At 45.8% G+C, this 19973-nt stretch overlaps 1 protein-coding gene across 1 annotated transcript in view; it reads right to left on the bottom strand.

Annotated features, from left to right (window-relative positions):
* Positions 1 to 19973, bottom strand: part of DNAI1 (dynein axonemal intermediate chain 1) — a 149234-nt gene that overhangs the window by 36460 nt on the left and 92801 nt on the right. The window contains exons 14-17 of the mRNA XM_086480183.1: positions 16286 to 16373; positions 14393 to 14472; positions 7683 to 7831; positions 6717 to 6816 (exon numbers count right to left, since the gene is read on the bottom strand). Of these exons, the coding sequence (XP_086336309.1) occupies positions 6717 to 6816; positions 7683 to 7831; positions 14393 to 14472; positions 16286 to 16373 (417 nt within the window). The remainder of the gene's footprint in view (positions 1 to 6716; positions 6817 to 7682; positions 7832 to 14392; positions 14473 to 16285; positions 16374 to 19973) is intronic.

Consider the following 19973-nt stretch of genomic DNA (forward strand, 5'->3'; position numbering starts at 1 on the left):
TGCCAGGCAATAAACATCAAGGTTCAGGAGCTGCTGTTTCTGTACAGCAGGGCGGGGCAAACAGCAGGAGGCTCTCAGTAGCCCTAATGCCAATTGTCCCCACTCGCAAATCGAAAGCTAGGGGAGGGGACATTCTCAGTGGTGGCTGACAGTGAAGAGCAGAGACGCACCTAGGAGCAACCTTCTAAACTCTCGTGGATACTCCTGATGGGCTCTATGTCCCCGGTAGGTTTTTATGCAAAGTCTAACAGGTGAATCAATGAAATCTTTGGAGATGCTGCCCAAGTAATTTTTTCACTCACATAGGTCCATGCAAGCAGAAAAAGGAAAGCTTGGTTCCTGTGTGGCTGAATGAACAAGTTAATCTTAGCAGGTGGTTTTTGTCAAAATGCTGTATTTCATAACCTGAAAGAGCAATAGCTGTAGTCACGCAAAACTGGTCCGCGAGCATTTGTGTAAGAAACAATTCCTGCAAAGCCACCGACAAAAGAGGTTTAAATTTATCAGTTTGACTTTGCACTGAAACTAGCTATGCTGACAAAGACACCTCACCTGCAACTCAGTAGCTAAAAGATGAGTGTGAGCAGTAGTGTCCTGAGGTGCCTGTTGCACATCTTGAGGCTTGGAGCCCACCAGAGCAACTGTGACGGGATGGGAGATGCAGCAGGATAGAGGTGAGGGCTCAGACCCTGCAGGGCAAACCGAAGTCTTCCAGCCCAGCTTTATTCCCTAAAAGCAGGTGCTAGCACAGCGAAATGCCAGTGCATAGAGAGCCTGGTGGCGAGGGGAGAAGGGAGGACACCCTGACAGCCACAAAGTGGAGGCAGCATTAATTCTGGGGACTCTGCCCATCTATCTCATTGAGCTTTGACATGCCTCCAGCCCATGTTTTAAAGCAGACATAAGTCTGCCCAGCAGTCCACATCAATGTCAAAGATTCACCAGGAAATAAGAGCGAGCCTTTTCAGTTTTGAAGAAAATTAACAGGTTTAGAGAAAAACAACCACTGATGTTGTGAATGCAATTTTAAAGCCATTTTAAGAAAGACCCTGCCCACTTCAGCCTACTCAAAGGTTCTTCTGGGTGATAGTAAAGGGACCTGCACTCATTTAGCGTTTTCATACCCCACCAATTGCCCCTGCCATAGTGTAGAGCGCCAGCAGATGCTAGGCCTGCAGAGCTAGCAGTGGCCCCACAAGGCATGGATGAACCCTACGGGCTACTGCAGAAGGGTACGAGTAAAGACTGGGATGCAGCAGAGACAACCATCCTGACTCCCCTGGGTAAAAGCATCGACATGATGCTAAGGGGTCTGCTGGCACCCATGATTCATGCCCCACAAGGAAAGGCAGGATTAGGTGCAAAATACCCAGTGAAGTATTTGCTAACCTGAAAGGCTTAGCAAGCCTCTTATCTGCAAAATCGCTCATGCTTTTAAAGACAGAGATCGGCTTTTGCTGCCAGTCAATGCTAAATGGTCAGCAAGTCTCTGCAAATTGCTCTACGAATGCACACCCATGGCAGCACTACCAAGTGCTTCTCTCCTAGCTGGGAAAGGATGGATATAAAGACAACAGGCATTTCTTCAGCATCTGATCCTGTAAGTGAGATACAACAGGAACCTGACCTTCAAGACTTCTCACACTAAACAGTTGTTCAGTAAAATCTGTTTGTATAAGCAGGAAAGGGCACACTCAATTCCTGAGCAGTACAAACCACTAGCTAATTTCCTGAAGGTTTGTGTTGCTTCAAGTATTTCACATCTTGAAAGGTCAACAGCTTCAGTAATGGGGAAAAGCCCTGGAGCATATGCCTGAGTGGCTTTCCTTGCAGAGTGCACACTTGGATGGCTTTTATGTTGAGGCTATCAATATTTACTAGAGATGGCTATAACAACACCTTGCTCTTGCTGCATTAGTCATGAAGGACACAGACCACAAAAACATGACGGCAAATGAACTTGTACTTAGTGCATGCTCCCAAGCATGTGTAAAACCCCTGGGATCTTCCTTCTCACAGACTGACATTTCATCATGTCAGAGGTTTAGAAGGCAATTCAGGTTGGAAGAGACCCCCAGAAGTCTCTGCCCCACCCTCCTCCCCAAAGCAGGGTCAGGTCTGAGGTCAGATGCAGTTGCTCAGGACTCTGCCCAATCTGGTCTTGAAATCCTCCATGGATAGAGATGGTAAAACCTCTCTGGGCAAGTCATTCCATTACTTGACTGCCATCACAGTGAAAGCTTTTCCTTATATCCATGTCGAAACCTCTTGTTTCAGCTAATTTCAGCTGTTGTGTCTCATAATCCCTTCACACACTGCTGTGAAGAGCTTGGCTCTAACTTCTTGATGACCTTCTTGTAGGCACTGGCCAGCTGCTGGGTTCCTTCTCCAGGCTGAACAAGCTCAGCTTGACCACGCCACTACAGCCATTGCACGGGGCAGCTGTGGCCCACAGCCTGGGATCCAGCTGTCTGGGGACACTTCTGATATGGGTATCTTTGGCTTTTTTAACATGGGTAACAATTCACGGATGAATTCAGCACAAGAAAACATCCGCATGCCTGGAGCGAGCCTGAAGAGGACATTTGTGGCATTGCCTTTGTACAGCACAATCTGCCAACACCATTTCCTTGTTTAAGGAAAGTACGAAGCCCAAGAAGAAGGTTTCAGGTATGATGCCCACTTTTATATATTTCAATTTTTTCTTTTTCTGCTTTAAGCATAAGTTTGAGTTGGACTCGAAGCAAACTCCTAACAGCAAACACTGCTGAATGCCGCAGGGATTGATTTCCATCCCTCCCCATTTCTCCGCCTCCTGTGCTTATGATAAGCTGACAAACATCCTCAGATTTCCTGCATCCTAAGTGTAAGGGTCCAGCAATCTAAATCCACCTCCACATTTTTTTCTTATTTCCAAAGCAGGTTTCTCATCCCAGCTAGCCTTTTTCTTTACGTCAGGCTTTTACCATTTACAACCTAAACTAAACTAGGTGTTCTCTAACCTCATTTTATTTCAGTGCAAATCACATCAGTATCTGCACCCAGATCCCTGGAGGAGATGGCCTGGAGGGACCACAGAGCTGTTGCCAGCCAACTGAGCTGCAGGACTGATGTTTAGAAATAACAGACATCTCCACCTGTCTGCTTTAGGAACTACCGTGGAGTATTCAAGAAATGGAAGTGTCATCTGAAATGCAATCACAGAGCAAAACTGCAGTGGACTTAGCACACTGATTGAAACCAAAGCTGAATGCTCTATAGCAACCACTCTGAGCACATCCAGCAGAGACTAGCTTCCATAAAAGCAGCTGGCTGTCCAGTCCTTTTAAAATCAGGCCACTTATATTGGCACCTAGTTACAGAATTCGGAGTTTTTTTCCAGGTGGTGCTGGCACGGATGTGCACGTCTCAGTGATCATTGTATTTTATTTCATTTCAATTTTCGTTGCAAATCATTTATGCTCATTCTGAAATAAAATGGCTATCAGGCAGAGCAGGAGACTAAGGAAATTACCCAGAACATGATAAAGTGCAATAGTAGCAGTTAGCATCCACTGCACCAGCAGCAGAACACGCACACTCGGGTTATTAATGAAGAGGCGGTGCTGTCCAAAGCAGGCGCCCAGCTGCCAACACACACATTTTATCATAATGCCCCTGATATTTACAGCTTTTCTTAAATCTCCGTCTCCTTGATTCATGGGGATAGAGAGATTTTTAGGTTCTAAAATGACCCAATTTCCAAGTCAGTCTTAGGAGTTAGTCAGTCTTAGGGCTGATACACACAGTTTGGACACATAGCTTTAGCTTGAATAAGGAAATATGTTTTACAAAATATGCCAGGTATTCCTTTAAGACCGCAATTAGGGCCTGATTTTAAAACCACCTCCAGGCAACCTTCAAGTTTTGCAGGCATAATTATGTGCGGATGCAAAGCTAGAGGCTGTTTATGAACGGGAGGCCTTTAATGTTTTATTGTCTGGCTGCACATCCTGTAGTTGTCTGTATCATACAATATCCTGTTAATATCCTGTTAATGTAGATTTTTCCCTGGCACTAATGGAGACTGCCCTTTGCGAGGTGCCGAGTTATTCTCAAGAAGTGCCCTCTGCTACAAAGTGGAATATGTGCAGCAACGAAAAGGCTGTAAACAACTATTTCTTCCACTTCCACCACGTATCTAGAAGGTTCTGTTCAAAATAGAAACTAAACCATGTCTCAGACACACCCTGCTGCAACCAGCATGGTTAGTGTCTAACACAGAGGCCCAGATTTCTATCAGCATCAGTCCTGGCCAGCGTACGGCAATGGGAAGGCAGGTCTTGCCTGGACCTTTCTTGCTAGGCAGACCAGTTCCGGGCTGCTCCTGGCTGATGGCCACTCCTCTCAGAGTTTGGGATTAAAGGCGTAAAGCAGAATTAGATTCTACTATATTAGGATCTAATTAGGATTACTGAATTAGATCCAAGGTAGGATACCCAAGGTGAGATACCCTGGGTGCAGTGCTGCCGAGATAGACAGTCTTCTGTCTTATCCATAGCCTCATACAAACTCCAGGCCCACAGATGCTGAGCTAACGTGACTCTACAACACAGCTAGTCACTGTAGCAGTGGCTAGGACAAGCTAGGGGTGGGATGGAAAGACCCCATCGCCATTGCACAAACTCTTCCCAAGTCCACAGGAGTTTCTCTGCAGCAGGTAAGGCTCTGACAAAGAACTTGGCCCGAGTGAGTAGCACAAAGCCGCCCTAGAGATGAGCTATCACTGCAGAAACTTTACCACGTGAATAAGAAATGCAACTATGCCCTTTATTTACTCTCCATCTGCTTATGCTACCCAGGATGTATCACTGCCTGCAGACATCTCCATCCACTCCCCCACAGTCAGGTGCCAGGACACAGCTGTGGTACCCACAGTTCTCTGCACTGCTCACCCTAGCACTCAATCAAAGCTGCGAATGTCAGCAGAACCCTTGCCAGGTTTGAGGGTGCACACGACGTCACTTGTGGGAAACAGGTCCAAGGATGTGTGACGCTGAACGCATTCATTTCATTCATGCAGGCCCTCCATCTGGTGTATGGGAGAATGGGGGCAGACAGACCCAGGAACAAAGGGCCCAATCCTGACTGTGCCTGTGAGGGAAAAGCATCAACACCTCTTTCTGTAGGCTGTGGCATCCTGAGCTTCCCAGGGAGACCAAATGCCCCAGTGAAGAGATTTCTAGTGGTCAGCCTGGGAGAGCCAAATTTACAGCCTGAGCCAGTGTATCAGTTAAATGATTTTTTTTGCTATAATGTAAAGGTTAAATTGTAATAAAGTTGCCAAGGCATCACTTCAATGATAGAGATATATAAAGGCCATCTTTTTGCTAGAGTAATTTGGCCAAACTGCGCAGACTTTCCAATTCAAACCAGCAAAACATACAGCCAATGGTGACAGAGCAATGTGGTGTTACAGTACAAAACCAGGGCTGATGGATAGCTACATGCCCTGGCTACTTGCCAGGCCCAAATTAACCATCTGAGCTACTAGGATGGATGGCTAGTGGCAAAAATATAACTGCCATCATCTCAATATTAGGACTGGTCTAAGCACTTCATTACCAAATCGTTACTCTTGGAGATGGCCCCAGACAGTGGGAAAATGTTGATTTTATTTAATTGGAACAAACCTCTATTGGCTGACCCTGGGTGCATTACTACAATTGATTTTTTAATATCAAGTATAAAACCACTTTATTCTATTGCTTCTCTATACCTTGGAGGTTCAGAACCAATGCCCTGATGTCAGCTCATGCTACGGGTGCTCTGACCTGGAGCATCTTCTCCCCATTGCCAGGGATGCACTGGATAAAAAGCTGATTTCACAAGAGGGAGTCAAGCATTTTTCTCCTGGCATGTGCAAGCTGCCTACCTGCACTGACATGGTCAACACCAGAGCAAGCAGGGACTTGCATGGATTTGCAACGCCTATCTTAATGCAGGAGGAGCAGCGGTTGAGAAGGGGTGAGCAATTCATGCCCAGGGATATGCATGCCAAGGGCAGGAAAGCACAGGAAAAAGCAGCCTGTTCCCTGAACTCTGCTTTCCTCTCTGTCCTCTGAGGACCTCCATCCCTGGAGTAAGAGGAGGAAACTAGGACTGCAGGAAGGTTTGGCTTGCTTACACTAGAGGTTGGGGGGGGCTTGGCCCCCAAGAAGCACCTGTGCTTAGAGAGGGCCCACATGCATTTCTGATGGGTTCATCAAGGCTGCAGTGAGATATTCAGTTGATCCTCAGCATCTGCTAAAAGCCCTCTGATTTGTGATTCAGTATCAGCTGTTTGCATGTTTGGGCTGAAGCTGAGAGATTTTTTGCCTTGTTGCTTGAGGGGTGTGGTAGACCTTAGGGGGAGGAGTAAGAAATGCTGCTGCCCAGGTTTCCTCTTCTCTGTTGCTTTATGCCTTCTGTATCCTCTGTAATCAGACTGAGCAAAAAAGAATTAATAGTTTTAGGGCCTTGAGCTATCAACATGACCCTGCTATCCTGAGACCAGCAGCCTCAGGCAAGCTGCAGCCAACTCAGCCCGCCACTGTGGTGGATTCCTGCTGGTGGGGGATCTGCAGCTTGCTGACATGCTTGGCCAGGACTGGGCTGACTCGTCCCCATGCTCAACCCTAATCTCCCTTGACATCCTCTCAGCTCAAATCAGAGTAGTGTTGCTCCCAGCCTCTCACCTTGCCATCGATGGTGACTGCAGCAAAGACCGTGGAGGAGTAAGGGGACCACGCAACATCCGCTACAGCAGCATTCAGGTCATAAACAAACATTGGAGTCCTGGAAACAAAAAGACCCAGGGAGAACTCATTTAAACACATGCCACTCTGGAAGTGAAACACTGAGTCATAAACACCTTGATGCTGCAACCTGTGTTGTTAAAGACCAGCTGCAGGAGTGGGAGATGGGGTATTTCTCTAAGTCAGTTACCCATCAGGATCTCAGCCAAAGGCAAAGCAAAGCTGAGCATCAACCCAAATGGGTCATGATTGGTCCTGCTGTGATGAGAAGAAAGATAGCATGTTTCTTTCTTTCTGAAAACAATTTTAAACCTTCCCCCCAACACACACAGAGCAAGATGGAGTCTCTCTGGTTAATAATCATACAGGAAAGAGTGATTCTCCCTCTCTGGACTTCTGACAACAACATTGAATATTAGAGCAGTATTGGCAACAGGAAATATTTTACTCTGATTTACAACAGAATCAATTTGCTGATTGAAACCAGACATTCCTCAACCCCGAACTTCATTATGTATTTTTAAATGTTCCAATTTTTTTTTGCCTGTCTGGCTTTTAGGATGTGTCTGGCCCCTGAGGCCACAAGCCAGCCCCTGACATTTCTTTATAGCATTGCTCCAGAAGAATAACCCTGCCACAGTAGGTTCTGTCTGAAGAAGGCAAGGGCCAAAGTGAAGCAGTCAGTCTCTGCGCTGAGCTGCACCGCTTGGCAGGTTCCTGGGGCAGCCAATGCTAAATTTTATACCTCATACCTGGGTAGTACAAATCCGAGTCAGCCCCAAAAACAGAGATAAGAGAGCAATTAACAATGTCAACACCTAAGAGGGAAAAGGAGACTGATGTATTTGCAGAGTTGACATGCGCAGCTGGACCTCCCCACCCACGCCAGGACCCAGCAGGACCTACTTGATGGTGTGATCCCAGATCTTGACTGTCCAGTCAAAGCTGCAGGAAATGAAGACTTTCGAGTGGTAGGGATTCCAGCTGACTGAGTCCACGGGCATGTGATGGGCTTCAAACACGTCCAGAAACTGGCTTGAATAATATTTTGAACACTGCAATGGAAAGAACTAGTCAGTAATCAGAGCTAGACCTTCTTCTGGAGCTCATATTCCTGCAGAATAATGCCTCTGAATACTTCTATGGCCTCCCAGGCTCTTCTGGGCTGGCTGGGAAGAAGTGGCTGGTACCCAGAGGTGCTACAGAAACTAAATAATTTAGCACATGTTGTTTCACCCCACTTGCAGGCAACACCGAACTCCCCTCCGCAATAGATAGAGGCAGGAATTGGAAGTTTTCTGGTGGATTTACAGCCAGAGCCAGGCCCCAGAGCCCATTCTCCATTGCAGAAGCTCCATTATCTTCCTGACAATCCGGTCACCTGCCATGCCTCTGTAAAAGACTCTCAGGAGAGGCAGGGGAAAATGGCTCTCACATTGCTCATGAGCACACGGTGCCATGTGCATTTGAAGCATCATGATTAAAACCTTCAGTAACGATGCTCTCAGCACAAGAATGACCTGTCAGACCCTTTGGCTCTAAGGATTTTGGGAATATGCCAAAAGTCCCTTCCCTGCCATCACCCTGCGACAGCCTGCTCTGAGAGCCTTCCCCATCACATGGCTCTGCAACTCTTCCTCTCGTGCCACTGGCGACTTCGCAGAGGGGTGTGAGAACCACAAGAGCCTGGCCAGCACTCAGGCATGTCCCCAGTGGGCAGATGGGCCACCCTGTCACCAAGCCAATGGCTGCCTGTAAACTGGGCAAACCCTGCACATCAATGCGAGGGTCAGGCCAGCAGCATCACAGCTAAGGGTGCTGCTGAATGGCTAAATGTAGGGTGTGTGCCAGAGCTAGAAAACATTTGGGAGCCTTGGAAAAGCCACTCTGTGTGTGAGCTCATGAAGGGGGAGAGAAATTACAATGTTTGTCTGCACAAGCAGAATACGGGACCCAATCCAGATCCTGTCAGTTCTGCGTACACAGAAAAATGAGGTTATCCTCCCCAAATCTCCTCCCCTTCAAGGGGACTGGACGCTTCCTTCATTAGCAACAAGGACCTCATCTCATAAGTAATGTCCTCTTGGTTGTGTTCTCACATATGAGCTGTATCCACACTGCAGGTTGAGGTTGGTTTCAGGATTTTCTGTTGGCCTGCCTCAGTCCCATCACTACAAGGACTTTTCAGCACCTTTAATTACTCCCTAATGAATGCAGCAACTCATCATCTGCCCAAGCAGCAGGATTGCTGAAGTGTAACATGACTTTAATTCTTGCAAACCAAAGCTCTAATTAATTGTAGGGCTTAACTTTATTACACATGACACTCACTGTCTGGGTATCAGATCTGTTTTCTGCTGATGCCCTTATGCACTGGTGCAGGTACTGGACTGAGAGCGCTAAACTATTTGCACAGCAGCAGCTCCTGCATCCCTGGGAGGCTTGCTGTGCTAGGGATCAGAAACAAGAAAGTGGCTCATGTCCCACTGAGGTTTACTGACAGGTCTATAACTTGCTAATAGTTTGGTGCACACTCTGTCTATGAGTTACTGCCCCTGTGCATAATTATGGGACTGAAATCTCCTTTAATGGCATGTTTCATAACTTCACTTCATAATTCTTAATGTTCAGCCACCAGAAAAATTGGTACTTGGCTTGGCTTGAAAGTCACTTTGCTGGGAACAGACAGAAGGGGTCACAAATGATTAACACAAGAGAGAAGCTGCTTTATCCATCTGTCCTTCCAAGTACGTGGATTAAAGGTCCCTAATACCTGAGGACTTTGAAGAGTAAGATCCTAACCAGATTTGTCTGCATCCAACAGAACTGTAATGCTCTGTTTTTAAAGCCTTGTTGGGGCTGAGCCCTTGATCAGTGCAGCTCTCTGGGCACTGGTACAGGAGGCCGGTCATGCTCTGGGATGTGCTGATCCACAGCACTGGCTTTGCAGTCTGCAAGCCTGGCCCAGAGCTGAGGCCCAGGGCCCAACAGGAAAGGGATCTGTGGTTTTCCTAAGAAATCAGCAGCAAAAAGGGTTCTGTAGGGCAGATGCCCAGCTGTGCTCCTTGTGAGAAATGAACCCTGCATGCCTGCTTTAGCCTAAAGCCATACACTGTGCTCTGGCAGCGCCTGCCAGCCCCACATTGTGTTCACCCCAATCTCTGGTATCGTCTCTGACGTGGGAGACAGGGCCAAGATGCATTTTGAAGAAACACCACAAACTTGAGGAAAAGCTCAGAAAGAAGTATGACTTTCACAAATAAAAGAGTTTCTGAGCCAACTACTAACTAGCAGGGCAAAGTCTTCCCCTGCTATTCACTTTAAAAACCCTACAGTTATTAGACACACGTCAGGATGAAAACAAAACCACTGGAAAATGTGACACCTAACTCCTGACAAGACAGGTTTGAAGAGGATGAGTAGATTCAGGAAGTAGGCATTTGTGCAGCCTGTCTAATCATCTAGAGCACTGCTTCAATTTGCTGAGAGTGGTTTTTTCCTATTTAAATGGTGGTAGATGTGTGTGAATAGTAAATAGTATTTTTATGTTGAGATAGGAAAGCAAGAATGTGTCTGTGGTAATGCAGGAAACAAGTACAAAGATGACTGGCAACAGGGCTGCAAAATATAGGAGAGGAATACTGGGAGGAAAGGAGAATTCCAAGGACACAAAACTTACAAATAATCTTCATTAACAGCACTTCAGTTTATGCTAGGCGTTAGCCTGACACAAAACTCCTCTGCATCCACAGTGAATGGATGGTTATTAGTGTCCTTATAACGTAAGGGGTTTCTTTAGTCCCCTGACAGAAACACTGAGACTCTAAGCAATATAGAAATCCAAAAAGTAATCTTTTTCAAAGGAGGTTTGTATCTGGCAACAGAAAGAGTACTGCTCAACACTGGCACTCCTAGTCAGAGCAGGACACCCAGCTGTTCTTCAGAAACCACTGATACAAACGTGTCCCGTGTTGCTGTGGACAGCTGTTACCAGCAACACCAGAGGGTCTCCTTGGTTTTTGCTCAGTGCCTTCTTGTAGGAATCTGTAATAGAAACGCTAAGATTTGTGGAAAAGCTTATGAATGGAAACAGGCATTTGAATGCATCTGGAAAAACAACAGGAAATGGTAAAAAGAAACCTGTGTTAATTGATGGCAAATGCAGTCAGTCAAGTGACAAGATAACTGGACAGAACAAATAGAGGCCCCAAAGATATGGTGGCGAGAAGATGAGGAACAGAACTCAAGCCATGAAATAAACAGGCAAGGAAAACAACTTTGCCTAAGACAAAGCAAGACTAGACACTGAGGCAAATGATCTCTCTGTTACTAAAGGGTCACTGGAAGTCAAAGCCTATCCAGAAACCAGTTTGTCACCATCATTTCAGGGAAAACCAAGAGATGTGATAAGGACTCAACAGCCAGAATCCTTTGTCATCTGTATAACCACAAGAAATCCTATCCTGACCACACAGATACAAATGTCCTGGTGCTTAGTATGAGAGTATATGTGAAATTAGTCTTGTTTAAAATTAGAATCACCTTTTCCTTCTATATAGTCTTGCACTGAGTTTTACTATATTCCTTGTTCCAGCAAACTGCCTAAGACTGAAAAAAACCTCTCTCTTACATGAGTATGTTCAAATCTTATAACAAATTTTCTGTTGAAGCCCTGTTTATTAAGAAGTAATTCTGACCAAAGAGTTGAAGCCACAATAATGTTTCAGTATGAATCTCAAAGAACATACTTCTTGATACGAAAGCTGAGCAATTCCTAAACAGCAAATAAGATATGCAAAGAGGCAGTTTTGCATTACAGGATCATATTCATGCAGAAGCAGTTTGTCCTTTACGTAAAAGGGCAATAGATAGGTCTGTGTGCAATTAAGATAATGATTTCTTGGCTTCAGAAACACTATTAACTAAGCAATTTTTAAAAATCCACCATAATTGTTCTGCAGCTAAAGAATTAACATATTATCATGCTATTTGAGGGCACGTCTGGTCTCTGAAAAAAATCCTCCCTGAAATTCACTTTCCAATTTAACAAAAAATCTAAGATTTGGCCCATGTGGAAAGCAGCCCATGTTTGATCCCTGACTCACACCACATGTAAGGTGTCTGTCACTCTCACTCAAAGGGCATTGGCAAGGGCAAGTGCAGCACAGAGATCTGAGCAGCTCAAAACTGATTGGTGCAGCCAGAGGACCCGAGAGCTGCTCAAACGGCTGTGGAGTTGTCACTGTCCTCCTCACCCGAGCGGAGATGGGAGGCAGTCCATGGCTAGCTCCAGTAATGGTTTCAGATGTGCAGTGTTTCAATAAAGGGTGTGATAAAAGTGTGTGGTAGTCCTTGAGAAATGTCTGGAGCAGCAGTTGATCCCAAAAACTTTCAAAACTGCTTGTAGCAAATTCTCGGGGGACACTAAGAGTGCAAGCACTCTTCCCCCCATTTTTATGGATACTATGGAGACCTGCTTGTGCTAGACACAAAATTCCTCTTCCTTATGTTAGCCCATACTATCTGATGGAAGATTGCCTCTTCCTGCCCATGGGAACACCTGAGTTCTATAGGGCAGTGTCGCACAATCTGAGAGTGGTCCCACTTTTTGCTAAGGCTCATCAATGCAGGAATGTTTTCTTAATTACCAGTAACCCTGAAATCAGCTTTAGCACCAATAAAAGAGAAGATCCTGTATAACAGTATCTATTTGCATTCATCCAACCAAGGACTGGTTAAAATACCTGCATGGCTTCATAGCTGGGATCACTCCTCATGTTATAAACACCATCCTAGTTCTAGTTTCACTGAAGATCACCCAAGGCAGGAACACCTACAGCTTTGTCAATGCAAATGCTGCCAAATTCTGTTCCTATTCAGTGCTCTTCCGTGAAGGTTCTCCTTTGCTACGTAACCCAGCCTGGACACAAGCATGAACGTTTCTCCTGAAAGGTTACTGATGGCCCCTACATGACACTGACATTCACTGTCATACTCACGGACATCCATCACTCACCTAAGCACAGAGGAAGTTAAAACATGTGGTTCCTTACTGCCTTTTGATCAGGACTAGATACAACAGTACCCAAACAATTCGGAGTACAATACCCAGGGTACCAACTCCCGTGGGTGACGAGTCAACTCAGAACATCTGCCCATGACTGAACAGATGCTTTGTATCCTGAAAGCATCAACGAAAAACCATTGTGCATCAGCCTGGCCCCTCCACTTCTCCCACCTCCCTTCTGCACCTGTCTTGTTCAATGCAAGTGAGCACTACTCCGAAATCCTCCCTCAATACTGCCTGGCAGAAGGAGAGATTTCAATCAGCATCATCCTTCTGGAAGCAATGCATATTTGTTAATTCTGTCCTGCCTAAATGATTGATATTGATTTCAGAATATGATTTCCTTTGAGTTCTTTTCCTCTGTGTTGTTTCCCTTTTGCAGCATGACATAGGGAAGAAGCTTATAGCATCTTCGAGGGACAGCTGGATGGATCTGCTCTGCATATCAGCCTCCTGCTGATGGTCCACCCCCACACTGAAGGGCTGTGGCTACAATATTAACAAAGGCCCAAAGCCAGCTCAGAGGAATGATCTGCAAACAAAAGTTACACAAGTAAGCAGCTACTGGCTTTATTTTCAAGGCTAAATACAGCAGACCTCAAAACTTCATATTTTTAGCTTGATTTCTAAAGAAAACACAATGTCTGTGTCCTGCTGTCTGCTTGTCTCTGCTTCCAAAAAACGTTGACCTGTCAATTTCAGCCAAAGCTGGCTGCACCCAGGACTTGGCAATATTAAGGTCTTACATATTCTATAAAAAGGGGTGGCTGTAGCCTGAAAACATCTGGGCAGTGCCCCCACCCTGGGAAGGGTAAGCAAAGCTTGGCTGCTGCCCTCACCACATGGCTGGAGCTGGCTGGCCAACAGGTCCCAGCTGGCGCTGGGCACCAAGGTGTCAGGCTGCAGGAGGGCACTGGAAGGGAGGTGGCCAGCGGTGTCTGCAGGAATCAAGAGTTTTAGCATGGAGGTGGGATCATGGAGCTGGGGACAGCATGGGGGTGAGCAGAGGGAGGAAGCATTAGAGTAGATAGTGAGGAACTGGAGATAGGAGGTGAAGGAGAAAGCAGGAGTAGGGAAAGAATTTGGGATGTAATTGTGGAAGGGAGGGGCTGCAGGACACTCATCCATACGAAACACGGCTTCATTAGCCTCACTGCTCACGGGATAACAGATCTAAAAAGAAAAAGAGATGAGATTTTTCCTGCCATTTCCCCACAGCCATGAGGACAGAAGATCAATGCCTTTTAACTTCTGCTCTGATCGTAGTTAGCACCTCACTTGCACAGCTGCAATCTGCAAAGCATTCTGGGATGCAGTTTGCATGAAAAACGTTTCTGCAAAATAAGGTCTTAATTGGGTCTGTGCAGAGAGCTCCCTGTGACCCTCTGTGGCTCTGTGCTGGTCTCAGGTTCACCACAGGGATCTGAGGGCAGGGCCAGGCTCTGAAGTTGTCCTTTGTTACTGCCTCAGCAAACAGTTAAGATGATGAACCTTGAAGACAAGCACGGGTCAGGGGATGTAAAACACAGGACAAAGAAACCATTCATACCTTATAGATCTTTCCCTCTTGAGTACCAACGAGAAACAAATAGTCTATCTTTTTGTGAAAATCAAACGATCTCCCGCTGCCTGTTAAAAGAAGAAAGGTCTGTCAGACAGAGAATCAGTCCATCTGGCCAGCACACACTCCCTGCCTGTGGTACACACACTCTGCCAACGTTTTCAGAAGTGATTTATTAGCCAGAAGCTCCCAAAAGAAATTAGAGCCACCCCTTCTCCAAACACTTTCCAAGCTGTGCCTGTCCCCAAAACCTGCAATTCGAAAAGCAAACACAGAGAAAGGGAAAAGGGAACTGGAAGAACAGATTGGCCCAGGATTCAGTTTGGTAAGGACTTAAAATGCCTAGTACAAATTTAAGAGTTATGAGGACTAGGCCTGCCTCCTATTGGGGAAGAACAGGTCTATTCACAAAAAATATAAATGCCTCCCCACGCATAAAAGAGCCCAGACAGGAAACACCGCATAATACCTCCCTGTGCCCTTTTCATCCTTGGCTCAGAAGCCATTTAGCAGGCTCACTTCTGTAAAGCCAATAGCAAAGGACATGATTTGGGAAGAAATCTGCCAGGCACAGAAGGATCCTCTTAACTTCAAAAGCCCTGAATCGAGCAACATTGTGAACTGTGTTTAAAACAGGTGTCAAACACAACAGGATGTGACTCCTTGAGATTTTGTGGCTTCTGCTCCTGAGGCAGACGCAACATCATCCAAGGAGCCAATTTGCATGGTGGTGAAACAAAATTTCAGCAGGGTCCTTGAACAGAAGATCGGATGTCTGCTGAGTGCCAGAGCAACCTGGGGTTGTTGACCAGCAGGAACACTCATAGCAACTATCAGACAAGAAACAGGAACAGGCAGACAAGCCTCAGAAGCACATAGCTACAGAGAACTTTCTGCAAAGGCAGCTGTCTTAAACATGATTTAAATGTTAACAAAAAATAGTCCTCAATGGAATTGTTAAGGTCGTTTCAACCCTGTAATACTGTCTGCATTTTTAACATTTAAATAGATTGTTAAATATTCAAGACAAGTCTTTGAAGATCTGTTTCCCAGTAACGCTAACAAATAATCCCAAAGCCCCTGGGAGTTCTGCAGTGTACTGCTTGCTGGTCTCTTGCAACCCATGTGGCAATGCAAACCTTCTCACAAATTGTTCTACAGTTACTAGCCGAGAAACATAGCAATTCTTAAATGCAGAGTAAGTGCCTTCTCTAAACCCAGGCCACAGCTTCATAGCCAAAAGCAGGTGCAGCAGGATGATTAGGGGAATCTTCAAGGCTCCCTGCGTAGTCCAGGACCTCCAGAGCTGACTCATCCCATCCTATCTCAAACACAGGATGGTCAGGATGAGAAGATTCAGCCTAGAAGGATTGCACTGTCTCCACCTTGTATGGAGGGAGCCTAACATAGCTCAGAAGAGATGCTGTGCTTTTAGACAGCCAAAACCCAATGAGGCACATCCCACTGCTGGCTGGATGAGCTGTGCACCCAGGAAAGGGCAAAGGCTGGTTTTCATCTTGATTTGGCCAGTCCAGATCCATGCCTGGCAGGAATAACAAACCTGACTTAGTTTTGACAAATGTAGGTAATGCCTGTGCCTTGTCTGCACTGGGACAGCCCAGTAAAAGAGACATTTTTTGAATTAATGTTCATCAACTTTTTCTGCATGTAAAGGCAAGATGTAACCAGCAACACTTGACTCAATTAGTGGCCATTGCTCCAGACAGACTTTGCCTTACTACATGATGAAAGCAAGGAGGCGTAACCCTTCTTTAGCTGCTTTCCATCTCAACACCCCACTCCCAATTTAATTCCCCAGAATAACTGATTAGAGGCTTTGTGTCGGTAATTAATCAGCATGGCAAGGACTTGGGCTCCTACCAAGTATTTGCAGCTCCAGCCCCTCTGGCTCCTCCATCGTCGTTGCCTCTACTGGCAGCTTGAAGACATCTGTATGAACCAGCTCATTCTGCAGGCAGAGGAGATTCCACATGAATAACAGGCTTTACAACAACAATATAGAGACATTCAGTACTTTGAAATGGCAAATTTTACAAAGGAATTTTAAAAAGCTGCCCAAAAGTTGCATAATGTTTCATGCTCACAATTGGCAACTTGCTAACATGCCGTTTTACATAAAACCTCCCGGAAACTGATGCTTTGGTGCACTGGAACTGAGAGCCACTAGTACATCACTCAGATACATGCAGCTGACCTGGAAAGCTCTGGGGTTTGGGGTCAACGTTTTTGAGTGGAGGTTGACACTGTCAGCTTAAATCATTGTGTTAAGTGAAATCACCCTGTGTGGTTTAAGATGGGTATTGCATATCATCCGGAGCTAACTAAGTGCCACACTAACGGATAGTAACTTACCACCTTGCCCGTCTTTGCTTCTTACCGTCTTCCCATTATCCCCAGGGCAGCCTCAGTTCCCAATACTCACAACCTCTCAGGCTCTAAGATTCAACTAACACCACCACTTGGCAAGCAGCTCTCCCAAGGGAAAAGTGCCCAATGTGCTGTTATCAGCAGAGATCTAAAGCGCTCTAATTGCAGGCCACCACACTGCTGTGCCAGGTGATGTACGAACATAGGGCAAAAAGGCTGTGTCCCAAAGAGTTTACAGTCGAGGTGAGAGACAGAAGACAGATGAAAATAGACACACTGAGAGTGAGTATAAGGAAACAATGAGAGGGCAAAGATCCATTCTTAGACTAGACCTGGGAATTAAAATACCACTGCAGAATGGAGTTGGTTGTGAATATAAGAATACCCTGGGGCTGATAAAAAGAACAAAGAACTAAAGATTAAATTAGTGAGCAGTGTGGGCTGAGGACTCAATGTTTTCATGAATCTGCAGATTTCCCACTGGAGCACTGTGAGAACAAAACATAACTTCTTAGCTCCGTGAGTCAAGCTTTAGTTGGAGCTTCTCTAAGCCCAGAGCAGGACTCAGGTGGAAAAAGAGATTCTGCCTGGCAAAGTCAATCCCAGGGAACTGCATGTTAGAGAAGGTGGGAGAAGACCTCGTGAGCATCGATCTGTTCAGTAACGCAGTTCAAAGGGGACAGGGGTCTGTAAGACATTTTTATTGTATTTTGGGGGTACAAATTTACAGAAGGTTCAAGAAAGGTCAAAACCCATAAAATGATGTACTTCCTTCTCACTAATTTACACTGCCACACCCCCACGTGCCCTGGCCTATTAATGGCAGTAACTGTTCTCTCAGAGAGCACAAGAAGCAGGATGGAATCCTGCAGCCTGCAGAGTTCTACCTTCTGTTAGTGACTCTTGCAGCATGTGGTCACATCAAGTCAGATTCAGTGGGTAAAGGCGGGAGTGATGCTCAGAAAGAGGAGATACACGTTGGTGTATGTGTGCAAGAATTGGAAAGAGCAGTGCCCAGAGGATCCAGGAGCAGAGAATATTCCACACGCTTCTCACTGCCCACCCAAACAGGAGTGCTGTGGGGCTGTTGGGGGTGCAGTCAGGACACGCTGAGCCAGCACTTGCCTCTTAGGCTCCCAGGTCTGCCTGCTTTCCAGAGAGCGTCTGCCCTGTCCAAGGCATGGCTGGTGGCCATGTTAGCCTGGTCTGAAGAGCAGCTTCGGAGTGGCCCGCAGCTGATCTCATTAATACACCTGGTGTGTCTAACAGAGGTCAGACTCATGATCTGGGCAGGCCCAGAGATGTGCTAGAGCACTTACTCTGTTCTGGTAGAAAGGCCAAACCACATGAGACCTTCTCTCTAAGCATACACCTTTCTGCAGCCTTTCTCTGAAGATGCCTCCCACCACCTCCATCTGCACAAGGCCTCTGTGGACAGCTTCTGCAGTCTGTTGCCTTCTCAAAGGATCTTACTTGTGCAGACTTCCCTGTTGTGCTGTTTTTATTTTGTACCTAGCTTCACAGTCTGGAAAATGCATCTGTTCCTGGGGCTGTTTGTCACCAGAGCCATTCTCATACTCCTCTGGGTAAACAGACTGTCGACAGTTTGGCCTTCCAGGAATACTGAACAATAATATGTTGCTTCTGACTAACAATTGTAAAACACTTTGTAAGCATTAGTGAATTAGGACCTGCAGCTGCCTCCTTCCTTTTAGTTGTTACTAGCTTCAAATGATGATGGAGGCCCAAAGCTGTTCAGTAATTTAGTGCTAGGTCATGTAGGAAGGGTGAGCTATGGCTACTAATCAAACCTGGGATTGCTGAGGATCAGCCTGAGAAGCAGTGTCAGGCTGAATCCCAACCAATTCCTTGGCATGGCTCTGACAGCTCTCCTTTTTGATAGGCTACATGTGCACCCAACATGGGAGAGTAGAGTCATCCCGCTGCAGAAGTCCTGCATCCTTTCTTGCCATTTTGCACTTTCTTGATGACCCAAAACCAAGCCAAGACAATAGCCTAAGCACACACAGGTCACGTGCTGTCTCATGAAGTTTGTCCAAAGCAATTGTGTCCATTTCTAACCACTAAGGTCAAGGCAGATCAACTGTCCCTAGCTAATGTTTGACAACTCTTCTATGCAAATTGTGAGTGTGGCTTGCCAAATATTTAGAAGTAAGAATGAATTTATTCGCTCCCTGCTCTCAGCTTTGGAAATGTCAAACAACTATCAGTATTTGAAGAAGCTTTACTTCTGGATAGTCCTGTCAAAAAGATTAACAAAGCTCTCTTTCATTTATTCCGTGTTTGCACTATGGATTTGCAGAATAGAAAACCTCTGGAGTCTCTTCAATTTTACTCTAAACAAAACCCAGAGATAGCTCTTTTGTAAATCTGGAATCCAAGCAGATTGTCTGTTTTTCCTTGTTGAGTACAAAACCACAGATTGCAATAAAACACCCTTTTCATTCTGTTTTTTGCTTTCCCTGTTGAACCTCCACCCCAAAAAAGAAACCAGACAGCATCTAAAACTTGGCTGTTTTTTACCCCTGCCTAAGTACATATCAGCTCCAGAAATTTCAGAGGTAACTTCACTTCAAAAAAACCTTAAAACAGTGCTTTTCACATGGGTGTGGACAAGTTTACAACAGAAGTGCAAGGCCTAAGTAGAAATGACATCATGCTAGGCAGATGCAGGTCTTAAGAAGCCATACCAAGGATGCTCAAGTAGGTATATCTAGATGTTAAAGGGACAGCAAAAAAACGGCTTACAATGTGGGAACACAGTTAAGCAGAGATGAATCTCAGAAATGTTGCAAAAGACCCTCCACACGTGAGTTGCCATCAGAGTCCCTCTGCAGACCTTAGGCTGTGGCATTTCTGTGAAGTGTCTTAACCTGGTGTTTCCCGCCTGTGGAGCAGGCTGAGCACACTCAGTCACTGGGGCTCAGCTGATAGGTGCAACTTGCCAAGTCACCTCAACTGGATGTGTTTAGGTGCAGGTGTGTATTACCCACTTCGACATAAATCTTTTGGACATTTCTATACAGGGGATAAAACAGGAGCTGAGTGCTAGGACAATGTCAGCCTGTCCCTGTCTAGGGAGCTCTGAGAGCTCTTTTGGGAGAGAGAATTGGAACACACTTGCAGGATGGATTTTTGTGCCTAAAGCTGCATGTATGAA

The sequence above is a fragment of the Leptosomus discolor genome, chromosome Z, assembly GCF_034619465.1.
Source record: "Leptosomus discolor isolate bLepDis1 chromosome Z, bLepDis1.hap2, whole genome shotgun sequence".
Classification (NCBI taxonomy): domain Eukaryota; kingdom Metazoa; phylum Chordata; class Aves; order Leptosomiformes; family Leptosomidae; genus Leptosomus; species Leptosomus discolor.